Source organism: Doryrhamphus excisus, chromosome 2, assembly GCF_030265055.1.
Source record: "Doryrhamphus excisus isolate RoL2022-K1 chromosome 2, RoL_Dexc_1.0, whole genome shotgun sequence".
Lineage (NCBI taxonomy): Eukaryota > Metazoa > Chordata > Actinopteri > Syngnathiformes > Syngnathidae > Doryrhamphus > Doryrhamphus excisus.
This window is the reverse complement of record NC_080467.1, coordinates 17985114-18005786: the sequence shown is the minus strand read 5'-3', so window position 1 is coordinate 18005786 and position 20673 is coordinate 17985114. Positions and strand designations below refer to the sequence as shown.

The 20673-nt window shown below is 40.6% G+C and overlaps 1 protein-coding gene across 1 annotated transcript; it reads right to left on the bottom strand.

Annotated features, from left to right (window-relative positions):
- Window positions 1-837: 837 nt before the first annotated feature.
- LOC131110876 (phospholipid-transporting ATPase ID-like) lies at window positions 838-19357 on the bottom strand. Its single transcript, XM_058064014.1, has 28 exons — window positions 17633-19357; window positions 17419-17565; window positions 17300-17358; window positions 17111-17224; window positions 16613-16711; window positions 16457-16518; window positions 16297-16369; window positions 15820-15890; window positions 15672-15754; window positions 14851-15009; window positions 7855-7943; window positions 6490-6683; window positions 6211-6419; window positions 6114-6142; window positions 5875-6046; window positions 5625-5813; window positions 5414-5529; window positions 5180-5344; window positions 4856-4967; window positions 4520-4625; window positions 4271-4421; window positions 4005-4188; window positions 3715-3938; window positions 3328-3411; window positions 2899-3144; window positions 2618-2756; window positions 2384-2514; window positions 838-1741 (listed from the first exon to the last, which is right to left on the bottom strand). The coding sequence occupies exons 2-28, from the start codon at window positions 17471-17473 to the stop codon at window positions 1490-1492; spliced, it is 3567 nt and encodes a 1188-aa protein (XP_057919997.1). The 5' UTR covers window positions 17474-17565; window positions 17633-19357; the 3' UTR covers window positions 838-1489.
- Between the last annotated feature and the right edge of the window lie 1316 nt (window positions 19358-20673).

Here is a 20673-nt window from a genome sequence, read left to right as displayed (position 1 = left end):
CTCAATCATCCATTACCAAGTAGTCATTCATGACTACTTAAAGCCCTGCTCACAGCTGCACTAATTTCCAGATTGTCCCCGTCTGCTGCTCGTCGCCCGCCATGTGCATGCTGTCATTGTTCCTCTGCTTTCAAGTTGTTAGTGCCTGCCTGTGGGTTTTTGCCATGGTGTTTTCTGTTGTTACTTCATTTATGTGTGAGTGTTTTGCCTGTATGCCTGTATGCCTTTTGCTGCATTGTTTTTTGTTACCGTGTTCTGCCTAGTGTTATTTTTGCCAAGCAACCTTTTATATTTATTTTATGTTTATTTGTACTTTTACCCTGTGTGCACTTTTGTTGTTGTTGTTGTTAATAAATATTTTTGTTGTATTTCCTGCCTCCTCATCTTGGGTTCCAGACCAGTTCATACGTTGTTCTTGACAATAGGTTTATCATTACCATCACTTTTTCCTCTTCTCTCTGCACTTAATATTGCAATGGACTGCTCGCCAGCCAATTGCAGGGTACAAATAAACAAATAACCGTTCACGCCTATGAATGATTTAGAGTGCAATGAACCTACCATGTGGGAGGAAACCATAGTACCCAGAGAAAACCAACACGTGCATGGAGAGAACATACAAATTCTACACTGAAATGCCAAAACAGAAATTCCAACCCAGAGCTTTGCAATTTCCAGACTGTGTGGCCCACATGCTAACCACTATTCTACCATGCGGCTCCTTCTGCAGAATAAACAGACACATTTGTCATTGAGCAGTTTATTTCTTCTCTCCACCAGTGAAACCACACCCCAAACTCTCAATTTTTTAAATAAATTCAATAGTTTTTAAAAATGTGAGTCTTGGCCTGGGATGACAAATGAATTAATTAATCACACAAACTCAATCTCATTGTCAGCCTCAAAATATTGCCATGTGCATGTGTGTCTTTCTTTGTTTCCCACCTCCAAACTAGCAGGAAGTTCACTCGATTTCAGTACCTTGATGCATTTGGTCCATAGAACAACGGGATGAACGGAGTGAGCCCTTTTATCAGTCCAAGAGTCTCTTTGTCTTGGTGGGGGGAGGCAGGGCCAGTAACATACAGACATAGAGTGCAGAGGAGTGTAGCCTCATGTAGCCCTTTTTCATAGTTAGAGCATAAAATACCACTTTTATCATTATTAGAGCCCTCTAGCCATGAAATAACACCCCTATAGTTACCTTTACAACTATATCACCATATATGGTAGATTTCCGACGTAAATAAGACTTCTGTGTGTTTCAATATACATTTTCCAGACACATGGACAGGAAGAGTATAGCTGGAGGAGGGCCTAAACAGTGTTAATATGATGATGACCATTATTATTACTATTATTGTGTTAGTATTGTTAAATCTGATGCATGTTACTAGTGACACAGAGTGGCCAGTGTGACTACAACTCATTAACATTTTGCACTGTGGGAGAGTCTTATAATGGATTGTGAGATATCAAGATTACCCTTTCACCTGAACTCCTCTGGCACCATACGGTAGAGCTGTGGCTGGTTCTGCACCAGAGGAGAACTGGTCTTATTGAACAGGGTAGGCCAACTCTTTAAGGGGAGTTTCAGCAGGAATCTACGGGATGTGATCAGATTGCCGTAGCCCTCGGTGTGAGAGAAGGCGTAGCTGGACCGACGAGTGCTGGTGCGCCTTGGTGGTGGATGGCGAGGATCAGGAGGAGGCAATGTCTCCGTACGTACCTTATGTCTCACCTGCGGATAATACAGTGGGACGTAGGAATTCAACCATGTGTTTTGGGAAAATATGACAAACAACCATTCACACTCACATTCATACCTATGGACAATTTGGAGTCGCCAATTAACCTAGCATGTTTTTGGAATGTGGGAGGAAACCGGAGTCCCCGGAGAAAACCCACGCATGCACGGGGAGAACATGCAAACTCCACACAGAGATGGCCGAGGGTGGAATTGAACTCAAGACGCCTAGCTGTGAGGTCTGCGCGCTAACCACTTGATGTCGGTGCAGCCGTTTTGTGAATTAAACGTAATTTCGGTCCGTGCTCAAGAAGTAGTTACAGCAAACGCGGATGAATAAGCACAAACACAGTGGCCATCAACATCACTTCTTAATTCACTTATTGTATTTCATTATGTCTCCCAAGAATAAGACACATTTGGTCTTAAAGGAAAAGTGCACATGAACTTGGAAGTAATTTAACGGCTGAACAAACAAATATAGTAAATACAATCAACAACTGTTGTTAGGAATTTGGCCTTGGTGGAGGTCTACACTGTACTCAAGCTCTACTGACATACGTATCCAAAGCTGGCCTCATTATTTGGGCAAATCCTAAATCCTAATCTAAAAGAGACCCATCATAATTGTGGTACCTTGTCATTGATGGTGGGTTTAAGCTGAATGATCATGAAACGGAAAGCCATCACCGGCAAACCACAAAGGAGGCACGTCAAGAACATCGTCAGCCACACGTTAGGCTGGTTGAGGGAGCTCCGAGCTGTACCTGCAGTCGCAAACGCAGTTATCCGTAAGCACACAAGCACCCAGAGCATGGTAGCGACACTTATTTCTGCACAGTCCTCTCATAATGAACTGCAGTCACTCACCAATGAAAGGAAATACGGAGGCAAAGATGAAGAACATGTCGTTGCTGTGCATGGCGAACGTGGTGGCGAAGTAGAGTGCCAGGCTGCCCCACATAAAGAACTGGTTCACGGCTGTCCAGTAATAGGTGTCGAGACAAAGCTGCAACATTTGGGTTTGTGAATGTTAAGTACATTGCATTTATTCGATTTTATTTGATTATTCTAACTGGTGGATCGCAGAACCGTTTCCAAAATTCACGATTGGTACAAAATGACAGTGAGTATGTACTGTATGCCGTCACCTGGATGTTGACCACAATAAGGAGACACGTCTGCACCAATAAAGCAAAGGACTGATAATCCGCAATGTCTTTGCCGTCATCCCGCACCGTGTCGTGCATGGCCGCCCACGGGATAAAAAAGACGACGAGGGAGCTGTAGCAGCTGTGCATCACGCAGCGGACGAAAGACGTCTTATTGAAGTAAACGTTCAAAGGCCCCGGTGAGTAAAGCTGAGGGTAACGGAAACTCCAGTGGTCATTCACATCCTGCAGAAAGAAAAATGGTTGCAAAGAAGGAAATTATAACCAACACAGACTAAGTCCAAGTCCATATCACACAAAGTGGCGAGAGAAAGAAACCGAGGAAACCTTTTTTAATATTTCTTAGATCAAATCTTGTTCTACTACGCAGTTATACTACATAAAGTGTGAGCTGGGTGTATTGCATACCTGGTCAAAGAGACTCATGCCAACGACTGGGAGAACTGTGTAGAGTACGTTGTACATGCTGACAAACCACTGGTCATACACAGTCTATCAATTAGTAAAGAAAAAAATATGTTAGCAGATCTAAAATGGAAAAATTGACAGTTTCTATGGACATTGCTGAGAGGTAGCGTAGGAGCAACTCCAGAAATTGTATGGGCCTGCCTGTTGGTTACCTCTAGCCCGCTTTTGTAGCATGTGTTATGTACTTTAAAGTTTTAAGGGTGGGTTTTCAACTCTGGTCGTTAATTAGACAGCCGTTACATTACACAGAATATATAAATATATAAACTATGAATATCACTATCCACCATCGAGACCTACCGAGTGATATAAAATGTGTGGGGGTACCTGTGCTGAGAACCCGCAGAAGAAGGCGTACCAGACATGCACAAAGGTGAAGGTAAAGTTCTTGTAAAAGAAATACTGTAGAAACTTGCACATGCGCAGATAGGACCAGCGCCCGTGCACCAGCAGGAGGCGCTGCAGGTAGCGGAACTGGGCAAAGGAGTAATCGCTGGACAGAACAGCCTGCATGCCCTCCTGACCGCTGATACCAACACCAATATGTGCAGCTGATGGACGAACAGGAAGTGAGAATCATTGAATTCTAAGATGTTCCTGCGACTGTGGAATGATACCCTTGATCATGCTGACGTCGTTGGCCCCATCCCCGATGGCCAAAGTGACTGCCTGCTTGTATTTCTTCACCAGTTCAACAACTTGGGCTTTCTGTAGTGGGGTGACCCTGCAGCAAATCACTGTTTGGCACATGCATGCTGTCCTCAATAGTTCCAACTCCAAGCCTTTCTCCAAGGCAAAGGCCTGAGGGTCAGATGGAAGCTAGTGAAACAAAGCACTGAGGCCAAGAGAGAGAAATAGCAGATTCAGCAAATGATCTTCTTACCAGACTGTGTCCATTTATAACAAGAGCATATTCTCCCTCCACTTTGTCATCATGCACAGTTTCTGTCTTCTGATGCCAGAAGAGGCCTGCACGAGCTTTGGTTACAGTTGGTTCCTCTGCAGCTGTGGGACACATTTTCTTTCTTGCACTCCTAAAATCATGATATCATGAGTATTCGGTCTTGCTAATTTACTGTTTCGCATCATGTGTGTAAGAACTTTCCAGGACCTACATAGTGGAAAAACATACCGGAGCTCTTCTTTGACATCTTCTGCTGTATTTGCAGACACAACAAACACGTCCCTCATCTCTTCTCGCAGCATGTTGCAGGAATAGCCGATATTCTCAGCTGTCTCTGGTGAAAATTCAGATTTCGGTTTATATGTGGTTGCTGTAGCAATTGTGCCGATTGCGCTCTTTTTGAATCAAATCTCCAGATTCTGGATTCTGGAGTCCAGAATACCATCATTTGAAGTGTACATTTGAAAATACACGCCAATTGATCCAGAAAAAAACATTGATTTCATATCAGCAATCACAAACTAATCCCATAGTGTCACACTAAAATATCTCCTGAATACTAACCTTGTTTATCTCCGGTCAACACCCATATTTTGATGCCGGCCTTCGCCAGCTGCTCTATGGTCTGTGGGACACCATCCTGCAACTTGTCTTCTACAGCCGTTGCTCCCAGGAGCTAAAACACATGTACACAATGAATAATAGTTATTATTGTATTATTAATAATCCAATTCTTATTGATTAATTGAATTATACAATAGTTGCATTGTCAATTTTGCGCTCTGCACCCTGACTTCTTTCAATGTTTCTTTTGTTGGTAAAACAATACAAATTAAAATGATCATAATCCAATGTGCCATAATATCCATGTATGAAGCAATGACTGACCAACAAGTCTTTTTCAATCTCATCATAGAGTTGATCAAGTTTCTCCTCTCTCCCGTCGATGGCAATGCTGGCCTCCTGGTGGCGCTGCATCCACTCCTTCACGTAACACTCGTCCAAATCCTTGTAAGCCAGAACTAATGTGCGAAGCCCGTCGCCTGCATACTCCTAAGGTCAGAGTTCAAAAGGCGAATCATGACAACACTTTTGATTTCAAGGAAAAATCCAAAGACTGACATTGAGATGTTCTGAGGTGGTTCCCATCAGTTTGTTACAGGAGGGCTGCAGCCTCTCGAAGATGATGGTGTCTGCTCCTTTGCAGTACAGAGTCAGCTTCCCCTCAGGGTTACGTACTGGAAAACGCAGTGAAGTTGTGAATGAGTTACCGACTGCAGGCCTTTGGTATGAAATGCACCACCCACCACAGCTTAAAACACAACAGTCTCACCTATGACTGACATCCTCTTGCGCTCATTATTGAAGTCCAGCACAGCTAAAAGGTCGTAGGTGACCCTTGCGCCCATCTCTATGACCGTGATGGTCTCTGGTGTGCGTGAGCAGAACACGAATCCAAAGTTTCTTGCGGCGGTGACTAGAGCACCTTCATCAGGAGACTGAGCCTGATAGTACAGCTCCCCTGGGAGGAAAGTGATGATTTTGTATTAGAACTGTAGACAATGTGATGAGGAGGAGCTCACCTTCTTTCTTTTCTTCAGGCATCACGGTGTGGCACAATGCTAGCAAACGGAAGAAGGCCTGAGCCTCCATGTTGCCCTCCTTGATCGTTTCTACCAGACTGTGGTCATGAAAAATGAACAATGGGTCGGCCAGCTGGTTCCACGAGAAATCAACCTTTCTCCAGAAAGGAAACTGAGATTTATCATCTTTGGATTGGATTACTTTATTTTTGAATTATGTCCATACCGACATATCTCACCTCTTCCATCTTCTGTCCAGAAAAGTTCCCTGAAATAAAAGCCCATATGTGATCATATTCATGTATTCATCTGTGGAGTACGGCATCATCTGCTCACCGTAATTTTTGCCGTTGATGGAGCACTTATTGAAGGTCATGATATTCTGTGTCAGGGTGCCCGTCTTGTCACTGAAGATGTATTTGATCTGACCAAGCTCCTCGTTCAGAGTGGTGGTCCTCGCCTGAGCGGGAGTGTCACACTTGGGGTAATACATCTTCCTGTCCCAGTCGATGTAGAAACTATTCCCAAGACGGATGACCTCCACGCTGAACGTATTAAAGCCAGGTGAGAAAAATCGACATCCTTTTTTGATCTTTTTTTTGCGGCGGAGTTTACCTGACAAAGAGAGACATAGGCACGACTGTATTGAGAAGAATGACGTAGGACCAGAAGGTTAGGAATGACGAGAGAGGCGCCTTGACGCCGGGTTCTCCCGGGAGGAACACGGTGAACGCTGAACCCTCCTTCGTCTCCCAGATTGCGTGACCAACGGCCAGGATGGAGCACATGAACAGCAGGAAGACAAAGATCTGATGGTGGAAAAAGGTTGGACATTAATGGTAATGGTGATGGTTTTATTTCATTTGGACATGCATCAGATTACAATTGAATGCATCACATAATCAGTTCACAGTTCCACATGTCCAAAAGGAGTAGGAAGAAGCAAAGTTTATTAAATCCTACCACTCCACCTGGTACTTTTAAGATCAGTAACTGTTACATTTGTTCACTTCCTGCTTTCCATAATACAGTTTTTTTTTTTTTTTTTTTGTTTGTAGTTATGATCGTTATGATATTTTTTTGTACCGAAGTACGAGGTGATATGACCATACAATGACATAATGGGTACCATAGTGCGTGTCAATATAGTGATATATATAGCACATCATGACTGGTTCAAGACTCTTCATCCTTGTATTTAGCAAACATCAACTGCTTGTATTGTTTCTTGAATTGGCTCATCGTTGTGCATTGTTTGAGGGTCTTACTCAATCCATTCCATAGTTTGATTCCACATACTGAAATGCTATGGCTTTTTAACGTAATCTAAGTGTTTCAAATTTACTTTTTCCCTGAGATCATATTCCTCCTCTCTTGTAGAGAAGTATTGGATGACATTTTTAGGTAATTGGTTGTTTTTAGCCTTATGCATTATTTGAGCTGTTTGGAAATTAACTATATCAGCAAGTTTAAGTATTTTTTGCTCCAGTGTCAGTAGTTCTTCCCGTGGTGCATCTTCTGTTGTCTCCAAGTTAGCTGTTGCTCGTGCATAAGTTCGGCGTCGCGTTTCCAGACCTGTTAGTACCAAGTTGTCTCTTTTCGTGTATTGTTCCAATTCGTCCACCCTCTGCTCCAGCACAATAATCCTTCTGTCTTTTTCCATTAGCATTGCCTTCAAGGTTTTTTACTTCCTCCACCAATCCGATTAGTCGTTCCTGTTGTGATGTTAGCTTAGCAAGCTCACCAGACATAAAATTCAATGCTTTTTTAATCTCTTCCATGTCGTCAGCTGTTGCCGTGTCTCTATTTGTGATTTTAGAAATAAGGAGTTAGTATGTTCTCTGTTGGCGGCATTATGAATTATCCTTACTGACCTTTTTTGCAGTACATTTAGCGAGTGAAGATTGCTTTTATTAAAAAAAAAGACGATTCCAAAGTGTCCAAAATAAAATATGACAGTTCTGTGTTACACAAACGTACACAAAGCACCAAGACATTCATGAGGTGATCGATGTTGGTCCGTTTGAATGTCGTCTTCCCGCTGTTTTGCATCAGCTTGGTGTCAGGACCTGCAAAAGGTGGGTAGAGTGATTAACTCATTCAATACTAAAGACTTTTAGAGCACTTTGCCGCCATAAAAACGACTCTGCATGTGAATCTGAATGGAAACAACATCTATAAAAGCAAGGAGGAAGTGTAGTGTGCAGAAGTAAAATGCGTGCACACACACAGTTCCGTTCTATATGTGAAAATTTGTTAAGTTAAGTTGTTATTTTCTTCTTCTTCTTCTTCTTTTGGTTTAATGGCGGGTTGCATCCATGACTTTAAAAGGTGCATACCGCCACCCACTGTACCAGAATATGTATCTATGGGCATTTTACTTACTTTTGTTCGGGTGAGTAGTAGCGATATCATATAATATTACTATTAATAATAATGTTAATAAATATTATAATATTATATAATCCTGATATTTGTAATATTTGTTTCACTAATCTATATTCTTTTTATACAGTCCTGTAAATGCCTTATCACCGCCCTCTGTATTTTTCTAACACCCTCACCAACTGTCCCTAATAAACTCTCCATGCTCCACACCTTTCCTATTTTAATAATTCTTTCCCTTAGCTTAATTCTCTCTTCCCTATATTTCCTACAATGTAGCAGTACATGTTCCACATTTTCTATGGTATTACATTCTTTACATACTTCACATGTGCTTTTGCCTACTAAAAACAATGTTTTATTTAACCCAGTATGATCAAAACTTAACCTTGTTAAGACAGTTTCCTCTTTTCTGTTTTTCATCTTCACCCCTTGTGTTTTAACATCTTTTTGTACTTTGTAGTATTGCCTTCCCTTTTTATCCCTATCCCATCTGCTTTGCCATTTTTCCATGATTTGTTTTTTGACAATTGCCTTTATTTCTCCTTTACCCATGGGTACATTAATCATGTCCACCATTCTTGTCCCTCTTTTAGCTATTTGATCAGCTCCCTCATTCCCCTCCACTCCGAGATGTGCAGGTATCCAGCAGAATCTTATTTCTATTTTTTGCATTCTTAGTTGGAATAGTCTTTGGTGTATTTCCAATAATAAATCCTCTCTACTTGATTTCATACTTTTAATACTATATAAGGCTGACAAAGAATCTACACAACATACCACTCTCTCTGGTTTAACTTCCTCTATCCATTGCAATCCCATAATGATTGCCATCATTTCAGCTGTATAAACTGAGTGCTGATCTGGGATTCTTTTTGCAATGCTATAGTTCATTGATGGTATATAAACTCTTTTTTGAGCCATCTGTATATATATCTAAATAACATATAATATTTATTTCTTATATATTGACTTGTTTTAACTCCTTTCCCCCCATCATCCCACTTACTTATATCTATATCTACTTCCGGTTTGGGGAAAAGCCAGATAGGAACATTACTAATGGGTATTGGATTATTAATATCAATAGTATTTAATTTATATTCCTCTGCTATGCCTTTAATTTTCCATCCAAAGGTATTGCTTTTTGTTGAATTATACACCCAACAGTCCGGAATGACACTCTTAGCCAGGTGTCCGTGTCGGCATCCTTTCAGTTTACTCCAGTATGTCAGCATAAGTTGGTTTCTTCTGAAATCGTACGGTACTTCTCCTACCTCAATCTACATTGCTTTCATCGGAGTTGATCGAATTGCACCTGTACAAATCCTGAACGCTTTGTGTATATTTCTTTCTATTTTCAATAAATGTGTTTTAGCTGCAGCTGCATAAACAAAACTACCATAGTCTATTTTTGCTCTCATCAAAGCTCTGTATATATACATCAGTGATTGTTTATCTGCTCCCCATGCTGTACCTGTAACAGCTCTCATTAAATTAATTATCTTTTTCCATTTATCTACTACCTTTTCTACATGAATTTTCCATGTACCTTTCTGATCCAACCATATCCCAAGATATTTAAATGCATCCACTTTAACCATATTTTGGTCATACAGCTTCGGGTTCTGGTTTTTAATGCCTTTTTTCTTGGTTATGACCATGTAGCAAGACTTAGTGGGCGATAACTTAAAGCTCCAATCATACGACCATTTTTCGACTTTCTTAATTGCTTCCTTAGTTTTGCTGTTTACATTTGAGAGGTCTGGTCCCCTTGCCCATATGGCCCCATCATCTGCGTATAAGCCGGATCCAATCCTTCTATCTATATCCATAAATATATAATTTATCATTATATTAAATAATACTGGGCTAATAACACTGCCTTGTGGGATGCCGTTTTCTATATGATATTCGTTAGATATTTCCACTCCAACCTTTACTTTAAATTTTCCATCAGATAGGAAATCAAGAACCCAGTTATATAGCCTGCCTTTTATTCCCATCTTGTTCATCTTGATCAATAGCCCTTCTCGCCACATAGAGTCATATGCTTTTTCGATATCAAAAAATATAATATTCATCAGCTGTTTCATTTTAAATGTCTTCTCTATTTCATTGCATACTTTAACTACAGCATCCATTGTTGACCGTCCTTTTATAAGCCACACTGGTATGGTGCATACAGCTCTTGACTTTCCAGGAAATGCTGGAGTCTCCTGGCTATTATTTTCTCCATCCACTTGCATAGGTGTGAGGTTAGAGCAATGGGTCTGTAGTTTTCGGGACTCTTTGGATCCTTGCCAGGTTTATTAAATGGAAGTATTAATGCGCTTTTCCAATATTCCGGTAGTTTTCCTTCTTCCCAATATCTTATTAAATAGGTAAAGTATTCTTTCCATCATATTTTCCGGCAATTTCTGAAACATAACATAACTCAGCTGGTCTTCTCCTGCAGCAGTGTTTTTACTAATCTAATCTATCTAATGCTATTATCAATTCATTCATATTAATTTCAGTATCCATCACGCCATCTTCTTGATCTTGTTTAATATACACATTTCTATTATCTATTATCATCATTTATTTTCTCCTTCTATGATTATCATATAGATCAGAGGTAGGGAACCTATGGCTCGGGAGCCAGGTAGGGCTCTTTTGATGACTGTATCTGGCTCTCAAGCGTTTCTTACCACAATAAAAATGTATTTTTGCTAACATTTTAAAGTAAACATCACGGAAATGACTGTTAAAAATAATATTCAAAATCAACAACTTTCTTATGCATTTTAATCCGTCCATTTATTTTCTACTGCAATACGGCCGACCATATCTATCTTTCCTGATGATATTTTCCAGGTCAAACACCAAAACTTGATTATTACTGGGTAATGCGGTAGTCTACCTCGGTCATTGAGATGTCAACATGTAAATATAAACTTTCCTCCTTTAGTCAAATAGTCACCTAGCTAAAGCTGCAGAACCAAGCCTTCTGACGAAGATGGCCAAAAGAATGAAATACGTGTACGGAGTACGGTGCAAAACCATGCAGCAGCAGAAGTTGTATTAATGGCAACAAGTATTAGATTTATTATTAGACATTGCGCTGCTCACGAAAGTGTGCTGGCCACACCCCCTTGGTGTGGGGTAGTGTGCCTGGTCTACATAATTAGAGCCCATTATATCTAAAACTGTTGGTCTTACATAAAAATGCACACATTTTATTGCATTCAATGTTTAAAAAAAATGTATATGGCTCTCAGATACACATTTTAAAATATCTGGCCTTCATGGCTCTCTTAGCCAAAAAGGTTCCCGACCCCTGATATAGATGATCACCACTATGCACACTAACAAACTTTTTCCCCAACATATTTGCTTTTTCTTTATCTGTCAGAGCAATTACTCCTTCATCTTCTAATACAGGTATTTTATCAAACGCTTTTTTCCCACTCATCTTCTTCAGCATTGACCATACAGCCCCTATCTTGGTTTCCCTTCCAATGGAAGAGCAGTAATCCTTCCATGAATTTTGTTTACTGCTCTTAATTACTTTCCGAACTAAAGCTTTTTTCCTCTGATATTTTATTAGGTTTTCTTGATTAAGATTCTTCCTTAACGTTCTTAGCGCGTTATTCCGTTCTTTTACGGCTGTGGAGCAATTGTCATTCCACCATGGGACCATTTTCCTCTCCTCCCCCCAACTGTTCTACAAGGAATGCTCTCCACTGCTGCTTTCAATATGTGTTTTGTGATTTCTGAAGCGCATTCTTCAATACCACCTTCCATTGGAATTATTTTAGCTGCTTTACAGCATTTCTCCCTGAATTTCCCCCAATCTGCTTTAGAGAATGTCCATTTTTTAATGTCTGGGCCGGCCTTGTATATTTATTTCAGTGTTTATTGTACATATAATTGGGAAATGATCACTTCCTATATTTGTATTTTCATTAACATTCCACTAACAATAACTTGCCAAGTTATGAGACACCAAAGTTAGGTCAATGCATGACATTGTATTTGATCGTATATTTATCCTTGTACCATTTCCTTTATTTAAACATACAAGCTGTCTGATATCCATAAACTCTTCCATAACAGTTCCGTCATGATCTGTTTGCCTACTACCCCATAGACTATTATGTGCATTAAAGTCCCCAAACCATATCTGCTTGCCTTCATGCCTCGTTGTTAACTTCACTAATGTTTCTATATGTAATGATTTACAGGGGTTATAAATATTAATAATAATTATTTTTCTATTTGATTGGTATACTTCTATAATCACACATTCTATTTCTGTTGAAGTTGTTAATCTACTGAATGCTATTCCATCCCTTATGAATGTTGCACAACCTCCACCTTGGTTTTCCTTTCTGTCGTATCTCACTGACTGATATCCATACACTATAAAATCTAGGTGTGGTCTGAGCCATGTATATTTCTTGAATTCTTGTCCATTTGCTATCAAGCTTCTTGCATTCCATTGTAGGATATGGAGTACCATTATGATTTTAGTGAACTTGTTGAGAACCTGCATCATTTGGAATGGTTAGCATACTGTTTATTTCCTCTGCTTTTATGTCCTGGATGTTTAAAAAATGCTCAATGGTTTTAATCCTGTCACTTGTCCTTTCTTGCTTAATGGCCACATTGATAACTTTGCATATTAATGCTACAAAATGTTTTTTCTTCACAACTAAGGTGTCTACTTTTATGTCTACTATTATGCACTTATGTTTACATTTCTGTTGGGGGCAGGCCATTCTATTTGAGGTTTTCTGGGGCCTGTTCTCTGGGGCAGCCCTGCTGCATGTCCTGTATACTCAGTTCTGGTTCCCGGCATGTCTACTGGTTTATTTTGCTTACTTCCACCCACACCTATGTTCTTCACTGCTTCAGCATAGGATACTTTGTTCTCGATTTTATATCTTTGCACTTCTTTGGCATGCCTTTGGACTTCACATCCAGCATATGCAGCACTATGTTGTCCTCCACAGTTGCAGCACTTAAGCTTGGCGTCACTAGCACATTTCCCATAATCGTGTTCTCCACCACATCTTGGACATCTTTGCCTCCAGTGACATTGCTGTGCTGTGTGTCCCATCCTCTGGCATTTAAAGCATCTTAGTGGTTGTGGGATATATTCCCTCACCCTAAAGTTTACACAACCTATATCTCATCTGGCGTTGTTTTTTCAAAGACAACGAGTACAGATAGGCTATCACTTTTCATTCCTCCTCTGTTGGTTTGAAGTCTTTTGACCTCAATTATTTTTCCTCCTCGAATTTCTCTCCTGACTTCTTCTATTGTCATTTCCAGTGGTACATTTGATATAACTCCTCTGACTGTTGCTGCAAATCCTGGAATATGTACTTTTACCTCTCCACCATCAAGATATTTCAGTTTCATTATATTTTCTTGTTGTTTTTTATTAGTTGCTGCTATTCTATTATTGAGCATTTTGGCATATTTGACTTTCCCTATTTCTTTTTCTATTGCTTTGGTCAGATGTACTGGGTGAAAGTGTCCTTTATCCTTAGTCATTGTGACAATTACTTTCCATTCAGCCCCAGGGCCCTTCTTTATTGCTTACTTTTGCGCACATTTTTTTCTTAGTTTGTCTTCCATCATTATCTACGCCACTGCTTGCCTCTGACCACGATTGTTGCCTTGCCATTTTAACCTGCGTATATTCCATTTCATTAGTCCCTTCGTCACTATCATTCTCCGCGTTGCAGCTCATTGTTACACTCACGGTACAGCCTGGTTGCATCCACCCTTCGTTTTCTTGACACCGCCAGTTGTTTGTCCGTGTTTTAGCGAGTTGTGGTTTGCGGCGCACAGGTCTCGTCGTACCGGGCCTATACACGCCGTCGGCCGAGAGCTATGCAATCCACTTCCCACAACTTGCCTTCACTTGGAAGTTCAGAACTTTTCCAAAAAACATGTTTCTTTCTTTCCTGATTTTACTTTTACTATTTTGTTAATCAGCTCCACACATGCACCACTGGACCTCGACCCGTGAGGGTTCGGTCAGGGATCAAACAGGAAGTCTATCAAGTTATTATTTTGATATAAAACAACCTTTTTGTGTTTATGTGGTGGTATAGCTGTCACAAAAGCAAAAAATTTGAGTCAAAGGGAGAAAACTGGTTTTTGGTTGAAATTTTCCTGAAACTTACATATGTTGTATTGCTAATTACTAAAGAACTAAAAAGGGTAGAAACAATTTATTTTTCCTTGATGAAAGACAGGAGGTTTCCTTTTTTGTATTTCAGAAAAGAATGCATCTCTGCTTTATTTTTCATTTTTGCTGTCTTTATATAAGTTTTGCGGATTTTTTTGTCTTCTTGTTGTGCCAATAAAAATGGCCCCCAATGAACTCTAGAGAGGCCCTTGCTGTATTTGATCAGGAAATTAGCAAATTTAAATATTCTTACTTTATTCTTGTAAAATTACTGCTCATTTTACCATTTTTCCCGTTCTATTTTCTTGTTCATATTTTTAGAATGTGTTTGGACACCACTGGCTTAAAGAGTTACGTCTGTTTGATGCCACCTTAATTCCATATATAGTAAAGTGGTTTACCTGCAAAGATAACCAGTCCAAAGCACCACTCTGTGTTTCTCAGAGTGCATCCTCGTAGGAGCACTTTGTCATTGTCCAAAGAGTACATTTGTCCATTCACTGTTAGCGTCCCTTTCAGTCTGTCCAGACGGTTGTTGGGGGCTTCACATCTTACTTCACCTGAAAGACACAGCAGTGGAGTGACAGAGTCATCTTTTTGTATATACAGAGGAACCAGTTTTCATGTACCCTGGTTTTGGAAGAATCCTGTTTTCGAAAAAACGTATTGCCACAAATATGTCAATATCGTTACCGGTTATCGTAACAAACAAAGCATCCATGTATTGCTGTCCTTTTAGAGTTGGGACACCATGCTATAATTTTATGACAATAAAATCAAAATATAAAGAGAGAAAGAAGTCACATTCTAACAAGAAAAAAGTTTTTATTTTAATAATATAATATTATGAGGAAAAATTATGTAATTTTTGCGACATAGAGTTAAATAAATGTAATATTTAATATTTTTTACATTTTATATATATATACATATATATATATATATAATATATATATAATATTTGTTTACAATTGTTTGTGATGTGGCCATCACTGGAAAAAGATTGGACACCCCTGCTATAGACAGATTCCAGCCAGGAATCCTTAAATTGTCCTTATTAGGTCTATATGTGCGGTTCACTTGTTCACAGAAACCACACAGAATGATGAACAACTCTGTATGTGTCTCCATCTTTCCTACTTTCGAGCACTGCAATGTGTGATTATGAGGTGTTCAAGGTGTTTCTAGAGCTCTAGAGGGAAAAAAAACAGCCTCTGCTTACCATTGAAGCCGGCCAGTGCTTCAGTACTGCCTCCTAGCTCTCCAGTGACGGTAAGAGCCTGTTTCACTTTCAGATTGGTTTCGCTGGAGGACACCACAAGCACATGAGAAGGAGAGACGGGAATAAAAAGTACACATACTGTACACACCCGTCTAGTTCTGCTGTTTCAACATAGACCAGATTGAGAGGCTCGCTGCTGGAGAGCAAAAGAAGGTCTGCCTGCAAAGATAACCAGATAGACACCACAAAACCAGCAAACACTACATTCAATTCATGGAATATCAACTTTGGGACCCTGGTAGTTACTAAAAATATGCACTTTCCAGCAGTACAGTCGATCCCTTCTTCCTTCTTCTTTAGGCTTTAAATTCTAAGTCATTTGATTTTAAATAAGAAGTTCTGCAGCGATGGATCCAGCACATTGAAATGTCTCATGGGTCAATTCAATCAACACCCACCAGCAGAAAGATGCTTTAACAAGATGCAATGTTGTGTAACGGTTCACATATAAGAATTCTTCTTATATGTGTAACACAAAATTAAAATGCATTTAGGTTTAGACCAACAGTGTGCCCAAATGTATGTAATCTACTGTATTGTAGTGTAAAATTGTTGTGTTACTTACTGTGACAAACTGGTTATTTTCTAGTTTAACGATATCTCCAACTTCAACATTCATCCACTTTTCACTTTGAAGTCTGCCAGAATTGAAAAAATATATAATCAAATAACTGTTTATGATGTGTGAGGTGAGAAGCACAAATTTGTCCTTTTATTTGACTCACTCGCCGTTGATGAGGACGCTCACTTCCCGGTTGTTCACTTCTTTATCACTTTTGTGTCTGTTCTATTTGAATGAAGCATAGGAAGAAAGAACACAATCAACAGTGATAACTTGGCTCAGACAATGATGAAAGTGCAATATTGAAATGTTGGCTCACTATATCATCGGAGGCGTCTTTGACCGCTGTTATAGAGAGCACCACAATGAGAAGGGCTGCGGTGGTGAACCAGGCAAGCGAGGAGATCTGTGGGATGAGCTGTCAAAACACACATACACAGACAGCTTTGACACATCCATTGATGAAGTAATAATTAGAGCCCTATAGACATGAAATAACACCCCTATAGTCACTCTCCCACTCCTATTATTCATTGTTTTCTTCCATCCATCCCTTTTCTATACCGCTTATCCTCACTCGGGTCGTGGGTATGCTGGAGCCTATGCCAAGTGACTTCGGGGGAAAGGCAGGATACATGCTGGACTGATCGCCAGCCAATCTTGGGGCACATATTTATATTGTTTTTTATCATTATATTTTATAGTAATTTTTATAATTTGTGAGGATAAGCGGTAGAAAATGAATGAATGAATGATATTATGGGACTAACGTCATCCGTAGTTGTGTTGTTCAACAAATCAGCAACATCTGTCTTACCTGGAGTGTAAAGAGAAAGAGAAAGAAGCAGTTGGCGAGCCTCCTAAACTGCTCAAAGAGGTTCAGCGGCAGGAAGGTGAAGATGTTGTATTTGGACGTCTTGATGGCGTTGTTCTGACGCGGGAAGAAGTGAGAGTTGACGTCCGACATTCACATTGTGTTGCGATACCTACAATCTTCTGGACTCACAGCGTATCGGTGAGACAGGTTGACATGTCTGTCATTGGCCTGCAAGTGTCTCTCCTCCTCTGTTGGAAAATGACGTGAAACAGTCCGCCAACAAGGAGATTGGAAGCTGAATGTCTCACCTTTCTTTTTCTGCCGCCCACACAGACGACCAAAACAGGACACTGCTGACCCCATCTTCCTTCATTCAGGTTGCCTCTCTGGGGAGGTGTTCAGTACATGTCCGAACGACCGGTAGGAGGCCTCCAGGACACACCTCGGGATCAGGACTAAGCCAGTGATACTATATAGCACATGTACTATAAAGCACAAAAGCAGATCCTTGAATGCACTCACTTTTGCACTTTAACTCTTCCTGCTGGACCAAATATACAAAGGATGGAGGAGTCGGTGGGATCAGAGCCTGCAAGTCAAGGTTTTGGCTTCAGGGACGTGAGCTGGGGTCCTCGTGGGCCTCCTTGCTGTGCACTTGAGTAAGCAATGAAACAATCTTTGGACCTTGATAGTTAGCACTGGACGGGCAGTAAAACAACAGTAGATATGAACGACTCAGGTGGACTAGAACTCATAAAGTAGGCGTGATTTGTCTGGACTGGCGTGGTGAGTGCACATGTTCAGAATAAAACTGATCTGTGCCATTATGTTACCTTGTTCGCTTCTTAGCTCACTAGCTTGCTAGCTTGCAGCCGTCTCGAGTCCCTTCAGCTGCGCAATATGGTGTAAACAAATAATAATGGGACTGTAAATGTGACTATAAATGATATTTCATGTCAACAGGGCTCTAAAATGTTAAAACCCGTATTTAGAAAGTCACAAAAAGGTTTTCAGTGCTGTAAATACAAAAATATTTCATTTATTAACATTAAATTCTATATCGCCGTCATGTTGGGAACCAAAAAAACGATATAAATGAGGGACTGCTGTAAATGAAATAGCTAATTATAGTATGGCGTTCTGGCTTTGCTCTTTTTTCCTTTTTTCGTTGCTGTTTTTTTTAAATTAATTTTCAATGTATTTCAATTAGCTGAAGCCTACTATACTGTATAAAATACAGCCGTCTTGATGATGGTGAACAAAGTCAACACCGCCCTCCAGTGGACATTTAAGATGCTTACTTACTTAAGAACTTTATTTATCCGTTAGGAACTTCATTTGTGCAGAGCATCAACGTGTGCTGTTCATGTACCAAACAATACGACATAAAACACAAACAGTCAAGAGAAACAAACAATCAACATTTCAATATCATTTTTTGCAAAAGAAAGCCTGCCAGCACGATACCACACATGATAAAAACAGTGATAAAGAAACAATGCTAAAATTTGCATAAATAAATAATACTCGATAAACTTTAAAAGTGTCAATCAGTGTTAGTGAGCCACGTACATACGGATACACACATGCTTGCCTAACACACACATGAAAATCATGAATTCATGAGCCGGATAGATGTCGGTAAAAAACTTGATATGGCTCTCTCAGTCCTAAATGCAAGTGATCTGTATCTTTTTCCCGAAGGTAGCAGGCTATAGTGGCTGTGCAATATGTGAGTAGTGTCTAAAGCTATACCCAAATCTTTCAGCTTAACCCTCCTATTGTAAATACTGATGAGTGATGTGATTCCTGCTGTAATCCAATTGTTTTGCTGTTCAATGTTATGATTTTGTTTAGTGAATTGCGATGAATGTTTGATAGTGAACTGTACCAAGCTGAAATGTTAAAGGTAATTAGAGATTCAATGAAGCATCGCGGGCATGGCGGTGGGGTTCTTGCGGAAGTCGACAACCACCTCCTTCGTTTTTGAAGGGTTGAGATCAAGGCAGTTCCGCCTGCACCACCCTTCAAAAATGTCCATCTCCGACTGTAGTTGTCCTGAGTTGTTTGTAGTGTCCATGATCACAGTATCGTCAGAATATTTTATGTTTGTCATACCTGTATTGGTGCTCCTGCAATCATCCATGTACATTGTATACAAGACCGGTGAGATTACAGTGCCCTGGGGGCTCCTGTGGAAACAGATTTTGATGAGCTCAGGTGACCATTAACTCTGACCCGCTGTTGTCTGTCAGTCAGGAAAGAGAGGGTCCAAAGGATCTGGTGCGGATTGACATCTATTTGACATTGGATTGACATCTGGAGTAGCTTACGCCCCAACAGGTGAGGTTGGACAGTGTTTAAGGCGCTCGAGAAGTCCACAAACACCAGCCTGATGAATGACTTGGGCTTTTCAAGACGCGTATATGCCCTATGCAGCAGCGTCAGTACGGCATCCTCCACACCTCTGTGTTGTTTGTATGCAAACTGGAGGGGCCAGCATGTATACTGACCTCCTCCCATAGCTGGGGAAGAATAAGCCTTTCAAAGCCTTTCATTACAAGAGATGTCAATGCTACTGGCCGATCACAGGTGGGATTCTTCTGTTTTGCAACTGGACAAATGATGGAGGATTTCCAAAGTGACGGGATATGATGCTCAGACAGGGAGCGGTTGAAGAGATGGCAGAAAACACCAGCCAGCTGACTGCAGCAGGACTTCAGCAACTGCCCGCTGATCTGGTCAGGTCCTGGTGCTTTGTTGGTTTTTGTCTTCTTAAACATGAGCTCCAATTCAGTCTGTTGCAGCTCCAACTTTGCTTGCTTGCAGTCTGTGCATTGGAAACAGTCCTGGAGAGTCTCGACAGCATCTTTATCCCACCTTTTAACCAACTTCTCGGCCACGCCCTCCCTCTGCAGTTTTGTACGATAGGCCGGAATCAGGTGAACAGCATGTGGTCTGCAGTGCTAACAGGTGGTTTTCTGTATGCTTTATATGCATTCTTTATATTTCCAGAACAGAGGTGAATTGTTTTGTCACCCCTGGTATCACATGTGACATACTGTTGGTAAATGGGGAGTGTTTTATTTAGCCTGCAGTTATTAAAATCTCCTAGAATGAAAATAGGGGAGTCTGGGGATGCACTTTCAATCTGGTTGACACAAGCGGCTATAGCCTCTGACGCATGTACGTATGACGTTGCCAGAGGGAGGAATGTAAAGAAGAACTACAGCTAGCTGACCGAACTCCCGGGGAAAATACTTGGCTCTGAATGACATAGCCATCATCGTCAAATCAGGTGCACAACAGGAGTCTTTCACAACAGCGTTTCTGCCCCAGTGTTTGTTCAAATACACACACAACCAGCCTCCGTGCTTCTTCCGGTGTTGTGCCAAGTCTTGCATGCCTGCCGGAATTTGTATCCACCTCGCGGGAGCCCGCACGCTCAGTTAAAACCGAAATATGTGACACAGCGGTGTTTTTTCGCCACAGGACTTCACGATAATGAAGACATTATACTTTGTGTCTCCTTTATCAGTTACTATGAGACACCTAAAGCACAC